This window comes from Trichomycterus rosablanca, chromosome 24 (assembly GCF_030014385.1).
Source record: "Trichomycterus rosablanca isolate fTriRos1 chromosome 24, fTriRos1.hap1, whole genome shotgun sequence".
Taxonomy (NCBI): domain Eukaryota; kingdom Metazoa; phylum Chordata; class Actinopteri; order Siluriformes; family Trichomycteridae; genus Trichomycterus; species Trichomycterus rosablanca.
In genome coordinates this window covers 10,340,448-10,359,160 of record NC_086011.1, presented here as the reverse complement: position 1 = coordinate 10,359,160, position 18,713 = coordinate 10,340,448, and the positions used below count along the sequence as shown (strand labels likewise).

Genomic DNA, 18,713 nt, shown 5'->3' with positions numbered 1-18,713 from the left:
TTGGTGATTGTGTGTAGCTGTTTGAGGCAAAAAATAACTCAATCTATTATAGAATGAGTCTGTTACATAATAATGTGGGGTTGTTTTTCAGGAGTTGGGCCCGGCCCCTTAGTTCCAGTGAAAGGAACTCTTAATAGCTTCAGCATACCAAGAGATTTTGGACAATTTCATGCTCCCAAATTTGTGGGAACAGTTTAGGGATGGCCCCTTCCTGTTCCAACATGACTGCGCACCAGTGCACAAAGCAAGATCCATAAAGACATGGATGAGCGAGTTTAGTGTGAAAGAACTTGCCTGGCCTGCACAGAGTCCTGACCTCAAACCGATAGAACACCTTTGGGATGAATTAGAGCGAGCCAGGGCTTCTCGTCCAACATCAGTGTCTGACTTCACAAATGCGCTTCTGGAAGAATGGTCAAAAATTCCCATAAACACACTCCTAAACCTTGTGGAAAGCCTTTCCAGAAGCGTTGAAGCTGTTATAGCAGCAAAAAAGTGGGCCGATCTTATATTAAACTCTATGGATTAAGAATGGGACGTCACTCAAGTTCATATGCGTGTGAAGGCAGACGAGCGAATACTTTTGGCAATATAGTGTATATATTTATCATTTGACAAATGCTACTACACTTACATAAATACATTAGGAAGTCCACAAAGAACTGTTTGATGGAACTATGGTTTTAAGAAACACCTGTGTCTCATAACGATATTTTGGATTATGCAAGTTACCAACATAGTTCCCTCAATGTTCGAAGTATGGTTTTGGAAATCACTTGCCTCGCAACTGCATCGTTCCAACTATGTAAGTTGCTATGCTCTTGGGAAACGCACCACACCAGAGCAAACACATACAAAATACCAACCAACCACACAATCACCAATCAGAAATATATATACACAGCATAATCAGGACACAATGAAAAACAGGTGATGCTGTTTAACAAATTAGGAATTAAGTGGTAAACCTTCAGTGGCTGGCCTACCAAACTTTCACCAAGAACGCATCAAGGTTTCACTTGCCACTAGTTTAGTTCAATGTACATGATTCCACAATGAGAATGACGCTTGTCAAAAGTGACATACATGGAATAGTTGCAGGGCAGTAACCATTCAGCATCATCTGAAGGTTCAAAGGTCACACACTTTCAACAGTGTTTTCCAGCCTTGCCATACACATACAGATTTTTTTGCTTCTCTGAATGTCATATGGAGAAATGCTCTTTTCGAACTGATTGACAATTATCTCATGAAGAATACAGAATAGTGAGCCATGACCCATCATTGCTTGCAAAGGATGAGCCTTTGGTGAACCCTTTTTATAATATAAAACACTGTAACTTTACTTTGCCTTATTATTTTGTCTCTGTCCCATTTTTTGGTGTGTGTTGCAGGCATCAAATTCTAAATGTGTTTATATTTACAAAATACAATAAAGTTGATCATTGAAAACATTGAAAATCTTTATTTCTACTTTTCCTAAATAAATATTCAAGAGAAATAACAAACTACAGATTCTTCTTTTTATTGCATTTTACAAAATGTTCCAACATTTTTGGAAAAGTGATTTGTACAGAAAATTTTCATATGTGTTGAAGGAGTGTGTGGTAGTCTTGGGCTTCCCAGGCCAGAATTAACATTCTGTATGATGTTGATAATGTGATGGGGATTGATATGCCTACAAAAAATGGGAAAATAAACCTAAAATAATCATAATTAATAAAAAATAAATACATTAATTAAAATAATTATAAAAACATATAAGTGATAAAAAAAATACACACCATCACTACATATCTGCCAGGAAAGTATATTCCCACACATAAAACTTTGGTGCAAAAATGAAACTTTATGCAGCTTTTACATTTAAATCCAAAGCAGTCTGGGTTTTCAGGAGTCATATTGCTGGCAGAATGACACACAAGGCACATGAACCTTATTAAAAAGTTTGCCAAGTACCCCCCAGTCTGAGCAAAATACAATACAAAGCAGCAGCCAAGAATAAACAGGGTGATCATATCCTTTTTTAATTAGTCAGCTCTGCTTGTTAGCACACAAACACACATTAGGGAAGAGAAGGTGATGAAAGTACATCCTCTTTGTGAGGGTTGGGCATTTCGACTTTTGGCACTTTTCTCAAGGGGTGGGGGAGAGAGAAGCAGCACTGCTGACCTACAGAAGGAAAAGCAGAAAGGCAGGGACCCAACAGGCAGCCTGCTTAGGGCAGGGAAACGAGACGATCGAAGAGTGGTGGCACAACAAGGAGACGGAGAAAGAATACGGGCAGAAGAGAGCTGGAAAGTGGAAGGAAAAGGACTAAAAACAGAGGGCAGGTACCAAAAATAGGTAGGAAAAATTTGTCATCTAGTTGATGTGTAAAAATGATAAAACTAGAGATACAAAGGTACAAATCCTTGCTTACAACTTAGCAAGTTGAGTTTCTATAGAAACCCTTTGATTGGTACTTTCCTCCACACCTTTAAACATTTTGGACATCAGTCTACATTACAAGTCTATGGACTGAAGAATAGCATCTGTCATTTTAATAAATGTTCATACATATATGCAGATATCTATATCCAGCTATTTCAGGACCAAGAGCTCTAGTTCTCACAAATACAACTAAATTGTGTTGTTACCATATGTCTACATATTATGGATATTTGATCTGTCAGTTTAATAAATGTAGGTCCCAGAGCTCGACTTCTTACAAATACAACTAGATTGTGCTGTTCATTTTTGACAGATGTTTAGGACAAAACAAAGCTAGGACAGGGGTGTACATTCAGCCAGCTTTTCCAAACATTGTAGTCCTTATTACTTGAACTATTTCTTATTAATAAAACTGAGTTACTTAATATCGGCATACAATAAATATACCTTAAATCTCCTTAATTCTGTGTTAACGTGTACATGTTAGGTTTTAAAGAACTAGTGCATAACATACTTGTGTTAAATCTTGAATTGTGTGCTATTTTATTATGGGCATCTGTTTTTTAATAAAGGAAATGATTATTTTGACTGGGGCAGGAATGCATCGACATTAAGCTAATGTAACTAAATAATAAAGTATGTAATGTGTAATGAATCAGCACATCCAATGATGTTTAATAAATAAAATCTCACATTTTTACACATTAAACTCATTGATAAAACTAAATCTGTTTATGTATTAACTACTTAAAGGTCCAAGCAGCAAAGAAATACCTTATACTTTTTTTTGCTAAATTATAATTAATCTGCTTTATGTTTACTTACATAGCATCTGTCATTTTTTATACATTTAGATCACTGTTTCAGGTCTTTCTACCTCTTAAAACTGCATATAAATGATTATGTTCCAAGAGTTGTTTGGATTTGGATTCACATTCCCATAGAATCAGTCCATATAATCAGTATAAGTTTATCATCTTATGCAATCTAAAGTATCCAGAAAAGTTCAACATTTAATCCATGGACAAAAAAAAAGTACTGCAGCAGCAGTGCAGAGGTAGCTCTGTTAAATCTGGCAACCCCATCTGGAGGGCTGCACGAGAATGTTTCTCTGATGTTTAGTTAACGTTAACAGACTTGAGCTTTATGAAAAACATAAAAAAATATACACTGATCAGCCATAACATTAAAATCACCTTGTTTCTACACTCACTGTTCATTTTATCAGCTCCACTTACCATAAAGAAGCACTTTGTAGTTCTACAATTACTGACTGTAGTCCATCGGTTTGTCTACATACTTTATAGCCTGCTTTCACCCTGTTTTTCAAGGTATGCAGGTAGTATTTAGGTGGTGGATCATTCTCAGCACTGCAGTGACATGGTGGTGGTGTATTAGTGTGTGTTGTGCTGGAATAAGTGTCTTCAAAGTCTTCAAATACCATGTCCACTCACTGTCCACTCTATTAGACACTCCTACCTAGTTGGTCCACCTTGTAGATGTAAAGTCAGAGACGATCGCTCATCTATTGCTGCTATTTGAGTTGATCATCTTCTAGACCTTCATCAGTGGTCACAGGACGCTGCCTACGCTGGATATTTTTGCTTGGTGGACTATTCTCAGTCCAGCAGGGACAGTGAGGTGTTTAAAAACTCCATCAGCGGTGCTGTGTATTATCCACTCATACCAGCACAACACACACTAACACACCACCACCATGTCTGTCACTGCAGTGCTGAAAATGATCCAACACCCAAATAATACCTGCTCTGTAGTGGTCCTGTGGGGGTCCTGACCATTGAAGAACAGCATGAAAGGGGGCTAACAAACATGCAGAGAAATAGATGGACTACAGTCAGTAATTGTAGAACTACAAAGTGCTTCTATACGGTAAGTGGAGGTGGTAAAATGGACAGTGAGTGTAGAAACACAGAGGTGGTTTTAATGTTATGGCTGATCGGTGTATATACAGTGCCTTGCAAAAGTATTCAGCCCCCTTGAACTTTTCAACCTTTTGCCACATTTCAGGCTTCAAACATAACGATATGAAATTGTAATTTTTTGTGAAGAATCAACAACAAGTGGGACACAATCGTGAAGTAGAACGAAATTTATTGGATATTTTAAACTTTTTTTAGAAATAAAAAACTAAAAAGTGGGGCGTGCAATATTATTCAGCCCCTTTACTTTCAGTGCAGCAAACTCACTCCAGAAGTTCAGTGAGGATCTCTGAATGATCCAATGTTGACCTAAATGACTGATGGTGATAAATAGAATCCACCTGTGTGTAATCAAGTCTCCGTATAAATGCACCTGCTCTGTGACAGTCTCAGAGTTCTGTTTAAAGCGCAGAGAGCATCATGAAGACCAAGGAACACACCAGGCAGGTCCGAGATACTGTTGTGGAGAAGTTTAAAGCCGGATTTGGATACAGAAAGATTTCCCAAGCTTTAAACATCTCAAGGAGCACTGTGCAAGCGATCATATTGAAATGGAAGGAGTATCAGACCACTGCAAATCTACCAAGACCCGGCCATCCCTCTAAACTTTCAGCTCAAACAAGCAGAAGACTGATCAGAGATGCAGCCAAGAGGCCCATGATCACTCTGAATGAACTGCAGAGATCTACAGCTGAGGTGGGAGACTCTGTCCATTGGACACAATCAGTCGTACACTGCACAAATCTGGCCTTTATGGAAGAGTGGCAAGAAGAAAGCCATTTCTCAAAGATATCTATAAAAAGTCACCTGGGAGACACACCAAACATGTGGAAGAAGGTGCTCTGGTCAGATGAAACCAAAATCGAACTTTTTGGCCACAATGCAAAACGTTATGTTTGGCGTAAAAGCAACACAGCTCATCACCCTGAACACACCATCCCCACTGTCAAACATGGTGGTGGCAGCATCATGGTTTGGGCCTGCTTTTCTTCAGCAGGGACAGGGAAGATGGTTAAAATTGATGGGAAGATGGATGGAGCCAAATACAGGACCATTCTGGAAGAAAACCTGTTGCAGTCTGCAAAAGACCTGAGACTGGGACGGAGATTTATCTTCCAACAAGACAATGATGCAAAACATAAAGCAAAATCTACAATGGAATGGTTCACAAATAAACGTATCCAGGTGTTAGAATGGCCAAGTCAAAGTCCAGACCTGAATCCCATCGAGAATCTGTGGAAAGAGCTGAAAACTGCTGTTCACAAACGCTCTCCATCCAACCTCACTGAGCTCGAGCTGTTTTGCAAGAAAGAATGGGCAAAAATTTCTGTCTCTCGATGTGCAAAACTAATAGAGAAATACACCAAGCGACTTGCAGCTGTAATCGCAGCAAAAGGTGGCGCTACAAAGTATTAACGCAAGGGGGCTGAATAATATTGCACGCCCCACTTTTCAGTTTTTTATTTCTAAAAAAAGTTTAAAATATCCAATAAATTTCGTTCCACTTCACGATTGTGTCCCACTTGTTGTTGATTCTTCACAAAAAATTACAATTTCATATCGTTATGTTTGAAGCCTGAAATGTGGCAAAAGGTTGAAAAGTTCAAGGGGGCTGAATACTTTTGCAAGGCACTGTATAACAACAGGATCTCAGCCTCAGACATGGAGGCCAACTACCCTAGCAAATTTAAAGCTTTTGCTTTTAGCAGCACACCTGATCAATCACATAGAGTTTGTAAAGAAACACAATTTTAGAAAATAATATTGCTGCACTTTAAAATGGTAATTGAGAAATCATAAACTGTGGTGAAAACTGTCAAGAAAAAGGCCGGCTAGGCTGGTTATTATACTTTGCAAATATTTATTTTTGTTGCTTAGAAGCAGTTCCAGACTACTATAATCAGGATCACGTTTTATGTGCACATGAAATCATTTTTACAACACCACTGCATTTAAAGTCATTTGTCAGGGATTTGTATATTAATCTGTTAGCACAATTTAATGACCTTAAAAAGACGTTATGAAGACATTAAGACCTTGATGGATCTATACAGTTAGCATTTGGACAAATTATTAGGTTTTAGTAGACACAAATTTCCTACTTAGCCCCACCTAAAACAGTCATGCAGCTGAATAAATAAACAGTCCCAATTTTTCCCAGGAATTTTTTTGTTCCACAGACCTCTCTTCCACTGTCTGGTTTCCATGATTAGACACTTGTCATTCAGCCAAATGGCCTAAAGCCAACATCAGCTTGTAATCAAAAGACCACCCTAAACATGCAGGTTATTTGGAATTTTGAATATGTAAGCTTTTTTAGGTCTGTATACTAGCATTTGTAAATATATGAATGAGAAAAGTTGACCACATATGAGAAGTTCTACCCTTGATGCCCATAAAGTCACCACAACACTGGCTGAGTTCCCTTGAAAGAACCACACATCCATTAGTACTAGTGGAAAACCGGACCGTATCGAACTGGACTGAAACTGACTGAGGTTACATTGAGTCATCTCCATGCCTCCATGCTTTCTTTGCTGGCCATTAATGGCATGGCTAATAGGCTTCACTGTCTGGTTTCCATGACCAGGCACTTGTCACTCAGCCAAATGGCCTACAGCCAACATCAGCTTGTGATGAAAAGACCACCCCGCCCTAAACACGCAGGTTATTTGGAATTTTGAATATGTAAGCTTTTCTAGGTCTGTATACAAGCATTTTTAAATATATGAATGAAAACAATTGTCCACAAATGAGAAGTTCTCTAAAATCTAAGCTTTACAGTTGTAAACAAAAGTGGTGTAAAAATAAATGTTCGTGTGAGAATGATCCACCACACAAATAATTCTACTCTGTAGTGGTCCTGGGAGAGTCCTGACCATCGAAGAACAGCATGAAAGGGGGCTAACAAACATGCAGAGAAACAGATGGACTACAGTCAGTAATTGTAGAACTACAAAGTGCTTCTATATGGTAAGTGGAGCTGATAAAATTGACAGTGAGTGTAGAAACAAGGAGGTGGTTTTAATGTTATGGCTGATCGGTGTACATTTTAATGACAGATCGCAGGCGTGGCCATTGTACGGTGCCCCCAACAGTGTCTGCATGGCAGAGCTGAGATTCGAATCCACAGCTAGATGGTAACCTAGAGCTAGATGTAGTTGGTAACCCACAGCTCTACTCACTAGGCTACCACCTTTAATCCTAAATTCCTTGTGATTTATTTGTTGCCGAATCCCACCAACTAACAAAAGTTAGAAAATAAGAATCTATAACTTTCCTGCAGTTAGACTTTCCTTTAAATTAAGCCTTTATCAGTTGAATGATACAGCAAATGAACATAGAAAATGAATCATGTACCAATTTAGAGTAGCAGGATATTTTGTTAATACTGCCATATCACAGTTATTCAACTCCTACACAACATTGCTGTTTTTAAAATTTACAGTTAATGTAAACTTGAGTTACAACATGATTAAACCATAACCTCCCTAAATTAGCTTCAGCTGTGATATGTTATACATTATAAACACCACCCAGATGTGTGTTGCAACCATGGTGAAAACAAAATATCCTTTACAAAAGCTGAGGGAGGAGATCATTTCCTTTGTACCAAAAGTACAATGGGGTATAAGAAGGTCTTGAACATTCCTTGAAACACCACTGGGAGTATTGTTCGGAAATGTAAACCTTATGGCGCAGTAGCAAACTTGCCTAGACGTGAGAAAAACAAAAAATTTATTCAGCACTGAGAGAGATCATTTAATTGCACCAAGGGTGCAATGGGTATGAGAAGATTTCTAGAAACACCACTGGGAGTATTGTCAGGAAATGTAAAACTAATGGTGCAGTAGCAGACTTGCCTGACCGTGGGAGAAAACCCCAAATTTAACCGCTTAGCAATCTAACCAGGACAGCAAAGAAAAACCCAGTGTTACTGCCAAAGAGTTACAAGATGTCCTAATGAAGGCTGGGACAACCATAAGATGTGACTGTATCAGCAATAAGAAGATCACTTATGGACTTTATAGCAGGCTCCACAAGTCAACTGGAATACACCAGAAGGAATTCAGATAGGCCTGCAGAGTTGAAACAGTTCTATGAAGTGACAAATCAACACGAGAACTGTTTGTCTAGTGTGGATGAGTAGTTTGTCTGGCGCAATTAAGAGTAAAAATGTATAGACGTCCTTGGAAAAGATGTCATTAAAGACAGCATATGATGCTCTAAAATACCATGTCAGGCCCTGGCTTTTGGACTTTTTGCTGATAACAGTCTAGATGGTCCTTTTTGTTTTTAGTCTGGAGCACATGGTATTTCATTTGTTCCAAAAAAAGATCTGGAATACTGATTCTTCTGATCACAGTACACGTTTTCACTGTGCGATGGTCCACCCTAGATGCCTTCGAGCTGAGAGATCTCAACGCTGCTTCTGAAGATTGTTAATACACCGACCAGACATAACATAATGACCACTGACAGGTGGTATAGTAGGCAGTAAGTGAACATTTTATCCTCAATGTTGATGTGTTAGAAGCAGGAAAAATGGGCAAACTTAAGGATTTGAGCAAGTTTGACAAGGGCCAAATTGTGATGTCTGGACGACTGGGTCAGAGCATCTCCAAAACTGCAGCTCTTGTGGGGTGTTCCCGGTCTGCAGTGGTCAGTATCTATCAAAAGTAGTCCAAGGAAGAAACAGTGGTAAACCGGCAACAGGGTCATGGGCGGCCAAGGCTTATTGATGCATGTGGCGAGTGAAAGCTGGCCTGTGTGGTCCGATCCAGCAGACGAGCTACTGTAGCTCAAATTGCTGAAGAAGTTAATGCTGGTTCTGATAGAAAGGTGTCAGAATACACAGTGCATCACAGTTTGTTACGTATGGGGCTGCATAGCCGCAGACCAGTCAGTTAGGAAGGTGGTCATAATGTTATGCCTGATCAGTGTATAAGGCTTGTTTTAAGTGGCATTTGTGAATATATCTTTATATTATTGTGGTTGACAAAGAAATTCCTTGCCCATGTTTTATTTCAGCTATTGATGAATGAAATAATGATGAATGATGTAGTGCCATATGGGGGTTCAGCGATCACAGGTGTTCAGCTTCAGTTTAAATTCCTCCATATTCCTTGAGTCATTAAATGATATTATGCACAGTAAAAAGAAATATTCAAATTATTTCAAATTGGTCTATGAAGAACGGTGTTTTTAAACATTTAAATAATGTTTTATACATTTACACTGGAACATCAATACTGGAAATACTCCTAAATCTCTACTCCCCAAAGCCTTTCAAAGATGCTGATTGGTACCAAAGCATGATTACAATCATCTGTTTGAAATCACATCATCATTTAGTTTTGTATCTCATTACCAGCCCTAAATTTCCTCCTCCAACACTTTTTTGGAGTGTATTACAGGCGAAAATGCAAGAATGGATGTACAGTGCCTTGCAAAAGTATTCAGCCCCCTTGAACTTTTCAACCTTTTGCCACATTTCAGGCTTCAAACATAACGATATGAAATTGTAATTTTTTGTGAAGAATCAACAACAAGTGGGACACAATCGTGAAGTGGAACGAAATTTATTGGATATTTTAAACTTTTTTTAGAAATAAAAAACTGAAAAGTGGGGCGTGCAATATTATTCAGCCCCCTTGCGTTAATACTTTGTAGCGCCACCTTTTGCTGCGATTACAGCTGCAAGTCGCTTGGGGTATGTCTCTATCAGTTTTGCACATCGAGAGACAGAAATTTTTGCCCATTCTTCCTTGCAAAACAGCTCGAGCTCAGTGAGGTTGGATGGAGAGCGTTTGTGAACAGCAGTTTTCAGCCCTTTCCACAGATTCTCGATGGGATTCAGGTCTGGACTTTGACTTGGCCATTCTAACACCTGGATACGTTTATTTGTGAACCATTCCATTGTAGATTTTGCTTTATGTTTTGGTTCATTGTCTTGTTGGAAGATAAATCTCCATCCCAGTCTCAGGTCTTTTGCAGACTGCAACAGGTTTTCTTCCAGAATGGTCCTGTATTTGGCTCCATCCATCTTCCCATCAATTTTAACCATCTTCCCTGTCCCTGCTGAAGAAAAGCAGGCCCAAACCATGATGCTGCCACCACCATGTTTGACAGTGGGGATGGTGTGTTCAGGGTGATGAGCTGTGTTGCTTTTACGCCAAACATAACGTTTTGCATTGTGGCCAAAAAGTTCGATTTTGGTTTCATCTGACCAGAGCACCTTCTTCCACATGTTTGGTGTGTCTCCCAGGTGACTTTTTATAGATATCTTTGAGAAATGGCTTTCTTCTTGCCACTCTTCCATAAAGGCCAGATTTGTGCAGTGTACGACTGATTGTGTCCTATGGACAGAGTCTCCCACCTCAGCTGTAGATCTCTGCAGTTCATTCAGAGTGATCATGGGCCTCTTGGCTGCATCTCTGATCAGTCTTCTCCTTGTTTGAGCTGAAAGTTTAGAGGGACGGCCGGGTCTTGGTAGATTTGCAGTGGTCTGATACTCCTTCCATTTCAATATGATCGCTTGCACAGTGCTCCTTGAGATGTTTAAAGCTTGGGAAATCTTTTTGTATCCAAATCCGGCTTTAAACTTCTCCACAACAGTATCTCGGACCTGCCTGGTGTGTTCCTTGGTCTTCATGATGCTCTCTGCGCTTTAAACAGAACTCTGAGACTGTCACAGAGCAGGTGCATTTATACGGAGACTTGATTACACACAGGTGGATTCTATTTATCACCATCAGTCATTTAGGTCAACATTGGATCATTCAGAGATCCTCACTGAACTTCTGGAGTGAGTTTGCTGCACTGAAAGTAAAGGGGCTGAATAATATTGCACGCCCCACTTTTTAGTTTTTTATTTCTAAAAAAAGTTTAAAATATCCAATAAATTTCGTTCCACTTCACGATTGTGTCCCACTTGTTGTTGATTCTTCACAAAAAATTACAATTTCATATCGTTATGTTTGAAGCCTGAAATGTGGCAAAAGGTTGAAAAGTTCAAGGGGGCTGAATACTTTTGCAAGGCACTGTATATTAAATAAATGAAATTGACCAGAAAAAACATGATAAATCTTGGGTTGATACTGTCTGCAATGAAATAAAAGTCAAAGTAAATGTAAGAAACATTTTTCCATACTGTCCCAACTTCTGATTTAAGGTTGTAGACCTGGAACCCCTGTGGAACCTGACCTTAACTAAATAAATATAGCCTGATGGTTTTCCTTATTTTTTCATAAAAGTATCTTTTCAGGATGACTAGACAATGTATTTAAAAATCTGATAAACTGAACTGGTATAGCCGAGAGCCCCTGCAAGACTTCTGCACAGAAGCAGTCAGTCGTGATTGATTGCTCACTTCTTGGCATGGCTGCACATACCCTTTCAAAGATATGTCAGGGTTATCTCATTCCCACATGTTGCCCAGGAGAGCCATCAACCTTTGAAGTACTGCTGCCTTAGTCGGACTGCGTAGACAGATGTGTGGTAAATGTAGAAGCCTGCACTGAAATTTTATGACTCTTGGCCACATGTTTCCTTTAAGTTTCTTTGGGCTCTTGGTACCTTCTGTTTTTATCGTTTAAGTTCTTTGTCTAGGGTTGTTTCTTGCACAAAGAGGTCTTTCTCTGAAGCTGTGTACCCCAAGACTGGGAAGCAACCAGGAAAATCAAGTGCTGGTTTGTTAATTTAAGGGTCTGTAAAAGTCAGAGCATGGCAGTTCAAGTCCATGCTTTGGCTGTCTGAACACTGTCAGGGGAACGCTCACATTTGTCTTTCTTGCATTATATTCGTATGTGGCTGTGTTTTCTTTCCCCATGATGTAAAGCTGGCATCATATATCAGTAATACAACCTCAGTCTAGTCAGTGCCAAATACAACCCCAAATCAGAAAAAGTTGAGACAGTATGAAAAATGCAAATAAAAAAAAAACAGTGTTCCTTATATTTATTTACTTGACTTTTATTTGATTACAGACAGTTTGAACCCAAGATATTTCATGTTTTGTCTGCTTAACTTCATTTCATTTGTTAATTTACCTCCATTCCTGCATTTCAGGCCTGCAACACGTTCCAAAAAAGTTGGGATGGGGGCAATTTAGGGCTAGTAATGAGTTGAAAAAACTAAATAATTATGTAATTCTAAACAGATGATTGTAATCATGGTTTGGTACAAAAGCAGCATCCAGGAAAGGCTGAGTCTTTGATGAGCAAAGATGATCAGAGGATCTCCAGTTTGTCAACAAATGAGTGAGAAAATGATTGAAATGTTTAAAAACAATGTACCTCAAAGAAAGATCAGAAGGGATTTGCATATTTCTCCCTCTACAGTGCATAATATCATTAAACCATTCAAGGAATCAGGAAGAAATTCAGTTTTTAATGGCAAAGGGCGCAAGCTTACGCTGAACGCCCGTGATCTTCAATCTCTCAGATGGCCCTGCATCAAGAACCACCACTCAACAATAGCTGATATAACCACATGGGTTAGGGATTACTTTGGCAAATATTTGTCAATACAGAGTTACATGCACAAATGCCACTTAAAACTTTACTGTGCAAAAAAGAAGCCTTATGTTAACCATGTCCAGAAGCGACGTCGACTTTTCTGGGCTCGGAGGCATCTAGGATGGACCATCATACAGTGAAAACGTGTGTTGTGCTCAAATGAATCAGCATTCCAGGTCTTTTTTTGGAAAAAATGGACGCCGTATGAATGAAGTCAAAAAAATGAAGTCAAAAAAATGGATGCCAAAGGTGAAGTCCAAAAGCCAGGGTCTGTCATGGTATGGGGCTGTGTCAGTGCCCTTGGCAAAGGTCAGTTACACTTCTGTGATGGCAGCATTAATGCAGAAAAGTACATTGAGATCTTAGAGCAACATGTGCTGCCTTCAAGATGTCATCTTTTCCAGGGACGTCCATGCATTTTTCAACAAGACGATGCAAAAACCACATGCTGCACACATTACAAAGGCATGGCTGCGGAAGAAGAGGGTACGGGTACGGGTACTGGACTGGCCTGCCTATAGACCTGACCTGTCCCCAATAGAGAATGTGTGGAGAATTTTTAAACAAAAATGCGACAATGACGACCCCGTACTGTTGCACATCTTAAGACGTGTTTGCAGGAAGAATGAGACAAAATAAACCTGAAACACTAAATCACTTGGTCTCCTCGGGGCCAAAACGTCTTTTAAGTGTGGTGAAAAGGAATGGCAATGTTACAAAGTGATAAATGCTTTACTGTCCCAACAGTAAAGTTTTTTTGGAATGTGTTGCAGGCCTAAAATGCAGGAATGGATGTTTATTAATAAATGAAATTAAGTTGAGCAGACAAAACATGAAATATCTCAAGTTCATCCTGTCTGCAATGAAATAAAAGTCAAAGTAAATGTATTCATTTTATTATGTATTAATTTGTCTCCCCCTCTTTTAAACTAGGACAATGAAGTCTGAACTAGGATGCAGCTCTCTGATCCTGCTTCTTCTCACAATGGATGTTTGGGGTCAACGGCTCAAACCACATAGCACCAAGAAACTTCCAACTGCTGAACCTAAGGAGCCCACTGACTTTCCACCAGTAATATTTGGCCCACCTTCTCCATTCGCAGATTGCCCAAAGGAATGTTTCTGTCCTCCTTCTTACCCAACGGCCCTGTATTGTGAGAACCGCAACCTTCGTAAGGTACCAATCATCCCATCTCGCACCCTCTACATCTACCTACAGAACAACTACATCGATAAAGTAGCTGCAGAGTCCTTCAAGAATGCCACAGAAGTCAAGTGGATCAACCTTGGAAACAACCGCATTCGCACAATAGAGAAAGAAGTGTTTAAAAAGCTTCCCAATCTGCTATATCTGTATATGGAGAGGAACCAGTTAAATGAAGTTCCTAGCAATCTGCCAGCTGGCTTGGAGCAACTACGACTCAGTCGGAACAAGATTTCGAAGATCGGTCCTGAATCTTTCAACAAAATGGAGAACCTGGTTCTGCTGGATTTGCACCATAATAAGATCAGTGATAGCAACCTGGGCAAGAATGTATTTAAAGATCTGAAGAGACTGGTACAACTTAATCTTGCACACAACATCCTGAAAAAAATGCCCATGAATGTACCCAACAGCATCTACCAGCTGTTCTTGGACAGGAATATCATTGAAGACATTCCTCAAGACTATTTTAAGGACTTTACACATCTTGCTTTTGTAAGACTCAACTATAATCACTTGACCGACAAGAGCATCCCAAAGATGGTGTTTAATGTTAGCACACTGCTGGATTTGCACTTGTCTCACAACAACTTGACCACTGTTCCATTGTTCAACTCCCACCTGGAGCATCTACACCTCAACAACAATAATATTGAGAGTAAGTGACCTAAGTTTAAGTAGTATCTCTTTATTAGTACAGTGTATCACAAAAGTGAGTACACCCCTCACATTTCTGCAAATATTTCATTATATCTTTTCATGGGACAACACTATAGACATGAAACTTGGATATAACTTAGAGTAGTCAGTGTACAGCTTGTATAGCAGTGTAGATTTACTGTCTTCTGAAAATAACTCAACACACAGCCATTAATGTCTAAATAGCTGGCAACATAAGTGAGTACACCCCACAGTGAACATGTCCAAATTGTGCCCAAATGTGTCGTTGTCCCTCCCTGGTGTCATGTGTCAAGGTCCCAGGTGTAAATGGGGAGCAGGGCTGTTAAATTTGGTGTTTTGGGTACAATTCTCTCATACTGGCCACTGGATATTCAACATGGCACCTCATGGCAAAGAACTCTTTGAGGATGTGAGAAATAGAATTGTTGCTCTCCACAAAGATGGCCTGGGCTATAAGAAGATTGCTAACACCCTGAAACTGAGCTACAGCATGGTGGCCAAGGTCATACAGCGGTTTTCCAGGACAGGTTCCACTCGGAACAGGCTTCGCCAGGGTCGACCAAAGAAGTTGAGTCCACGTGTTCAGCGTCATATCCAGAGGTTGGCTTTAAAAAATAGACACATGAGTGCTGCCAGCATTGCTGCAGAGGTTGAAGACGTGGGAGGTCAGCCTGTCAGTGCTCAGACCATACGCCGCACACTGCATCAACTCGGTCTGCATGGTCGTCATCCCAGAAGGAAGCTGACGCACAAGAAAGCCCGCAAACAGTTTGCTGAAGACAAGCAGTCCAAGAACATGGATTACTGGAATGCCCTGTGCTCTGACGAGACCAAGATAAACTTGTTTGGCTCAGATGGTGTCCAGCATGTGTGGCGGCGCCCTGGTGAGAAGTACCAAGACAACTGTATCTTGCCTACAGTCAAGCATGGTGGTGGTAGCATCATGGTCTTGGGCTGCATGAGTGTTGCTGGCACTGGGGAGCTGCAGTTCATTGAGGGAAACATGAATTCCAACATGTACTGTGACATTCTGAAACAGAGCATGATCCCCTCCCTTCGAAAACTGGGCCTCATGGCAGTTTTCCAACAGGATAACGACCCCAAACACAACCTCCAAGATGACAACTGCCTTGCTGAGGAAGCTGAAGGTAAAGGTGATGGACTAAACCCAATTGAGCACCTGTGGTGCATCCTCAAGTGGAAGGTGGAGGAGTTCAAGGTGTCTAACATCCACCAGCTCCGTGATGTCATCATGGAGGAGTGGAAGAGGATTCCAGTAGCAACCTGTGCAGCTCTGGTGAATTCCATGCCCAGGAGGGTTAAGGCAGTGCTGGATAATAATGGTGGTCACACAAAATATTGACACTTTGGGCACAATTTGGACATGTTCACTGTGGGGTGTACTCACTTATGTTGCCAGCCATTTAGACATTAATGGCTGTGTGTTGAGTTATTTTCAGAAGACAGTAAATCTACACTGCTATACAAGCTGTACACTGACTACTCTAAGTTATATCCAAGTTTCATGTCTATAGTGTTGTCCCATGAAAAGATATAATGAAATATTTGCAGAAATGTGAGGGGTGTACTCACTTTTGTGATACACTGTACATATGATATACACTGATCAGCCATAACATTAAAAGCACTAACTGTCCATTTTATCAGCTCCACTTACCATATAGAAGCACTTTGTAGTTCTACAATTACTGACTGTAGTCCATCTGTTTCTCTACATACTTTTTTTAACCTGCTTTCACTCTGTTCTTCAATGGTCAGGACCCCACAGGACCACCACAGAGCACCTATTATTTGAGTGGTGGATCATTCTCAGCACTGCAGTGACACTGACATGGTGGTGCTGTGTTAGTGTGTGTTGTGCTGGTATGAGCAGATAAGACACAGCAGCGCTGCTGGAGTTTTTAAATACCATGTCCACTCACTGTCCACTCTATTAGACACTCCTACCTAGTTGGTCCACCTTGTAGACATAAAGTCAGACACGATCGCTCATCTATTGCTGCTGTTTGAGTTGGTCATCTTCTAGACCTTCGTCAGTGGTCACAGGACGCTGCTTACGAGGCGATGTTGGCTGGATATATTTTTGGCTGGTGGCCTCGCAGTGACAGTGAGGTGTTTAAAAACTCCATCAGCGCTGCTGTGTCTTATCTACTCATACCAGCACAACACACACTAACACACCACCACCATGTCAGTGTCACTGCAGTGCTGAGAATGACCCACCACCCAAATAATACTTGCTCTGTAGTGGTCCTGGGAGAGTCCTGACCATTGAAGAACAGCATGAAAGGGGGTTAACAAAGCATGCTTAGAAATAGATGGACTACAGTCAGTAATTGTAGAACTACAAAGTGCCCCTATATGGTAAGTGGAGCTGATTAAATGGACAGTGAGTGTAGAAACGATGATGTGGTTTTACAGCAGACTGGGATGTAGTTCACTGTTGGCTTGTACCATCAAGCAAGGTTTTAGCAACAGTAAAAGAATTAACAACTATTAGGACATCTGGATTTGTCATCTTGGCATGTATTTATATGATCCCTCAGCTTTCCATTGTTTATTTTTCTTGTTTCTGGTTACGTGGAGTAGTGTGTAAACAGAGCTAAATAACAGAGCTGGAGTAGGACCCAAACAGGGTTGTAGGCTTAGGTACTTCCTGGATACTCATTCAGAAGTACACATCAGGCCCTGGTGAATGAAAGAGTGCATATACAAATCAAATCTTCTTGTGTATTTCCCAAAACTGACTAATCTCATGCTTATCTTTGTGTCCTAAACAGCACTGTGTATTTCTTTCAGGCATAAACGGAACAGAGATCTGCCCCTTTCAGCTAAATGAAGACGTGCACGATCCGGACCACTTGCCCAGGCTGAGGTATCTGCGGCTGGATGGTAATCAATTGAGTCCTCCCATTCCCATGGATGTCATCATGTGCTTTAGATATCTTCACTCAATAGTGATATAGGAAGAATTGAAATTCCTCTTTGCACAGTGCTCCTGTTCACTTGACAGTACTGATGACATCAACAGTACGATTGGACAAGCAAGACAAGGCAGTATATCAGTGGTTCTCAACCCTTTTTTGTAACAGGGCAAGTCTTACAGGCTTGTGGTAAAATTATACTCCTTATGAGGCTGCATCTCAACTCGATTACTAGTGCAGACTTCTAGGGAGCCATTCAGGACACGACCCTGTTCTATATATCACAGTGTCACATCGTGCATTACAGTTTACAAACTGCATGGAGCTGCTGCTAATATTGTTGCAGGTAGATTCACTATCCTCATTATACACTGATCAGCCATAACATTAAAACCACCCCCTTGTTTCTACACTTACTCTCCATTTTGTCAGCTCCAGTTCTACAATTACTGACTGTAGTCCATCTGTTTCTCTAAATACCTTTTAACCTGCTTTCACCCTGTTCTTTAATGGTCAGAACCCCCACAGGACCACTACAGAGCAGGTATTATTTGGGTGGTGGATCATTCTCAGCACTGCAGTGATCATTCTCATTGTACTGGTGTGAGTGGATCAGACACAGCAGCGCTGCTGGAGTTTTTAAAAACCTCACTGTCACTGCTGGACTGAGAATAGTCCACCAACCAACAATATCTGGCCAACAGCGCCCCATAGGCAGCGTCCTGTGACCACTGATGAAGGTCTAGAAGATGACCAACTCCAACAGCAGCAATGAGCGATCATCTCTGACTTTACATCTACAAGGTGGACCAACTAGGTCGGAGTGTCTACTAGAGTGGCCAGTGAGTGGACACGGTATTTAAAAACTCCAGCAGCGCTGCTGTGTCTGATTCACTCATACCAGCACAACACACACTAACACACCACCACCATGTCAGTGTTACTGCAGTGTTGAGAATGACCCACCACCTAAATAATACCTGCTCCGTGG

General features: G+C 40.5%; 1 protein-coding gene across 1 annotated transcript; it reads left to right on the top strand.

Annotated features, from left to right (window-relative positions):
- Positions 1 to 2,200: 2,200 nt before the first annotated feature.
- Positions 2,201 to 18,149, top strand: prelp (proline/arginine-rich end leucine-rich repeat protein). Its single transcript, XM_062986877.1, has 3 exons — positions 2,201 to 2,346; positions 13,826 to 14,754; positions 17,598 to 18,149. Exons 2-3 carry the CDS (start codon positions 13,830 to 13,832, stop codon positions 17,762 to 17,764), a joined length of 1,092 nt encoding a protein of 363 aa, XP_062842947.1. The 5' UTR covers positions 2,201 to 2,346; positions 13,826 to 13,829; the 3' UTR covers positions 17,765 to 18,149.
- Positions 18,150 to 18,713: the final 564 nt, after the last annotated feature.

Coding starts and splice junctions, on each gene's coding strand:
- prelp (XM_062986877.1), top strand. CDS start 13,830: ATGAAGTCTGAACTAGGATGCAGCTCTCTGATCCTGCTTCTTCTCACA. Junction 14,755..17,597: donor CAACAACAATAATATTGAGA/GTAAGTGACCTA, acceptor TATTTCTTTCAG/GCATAAACGGAACAGAGATC.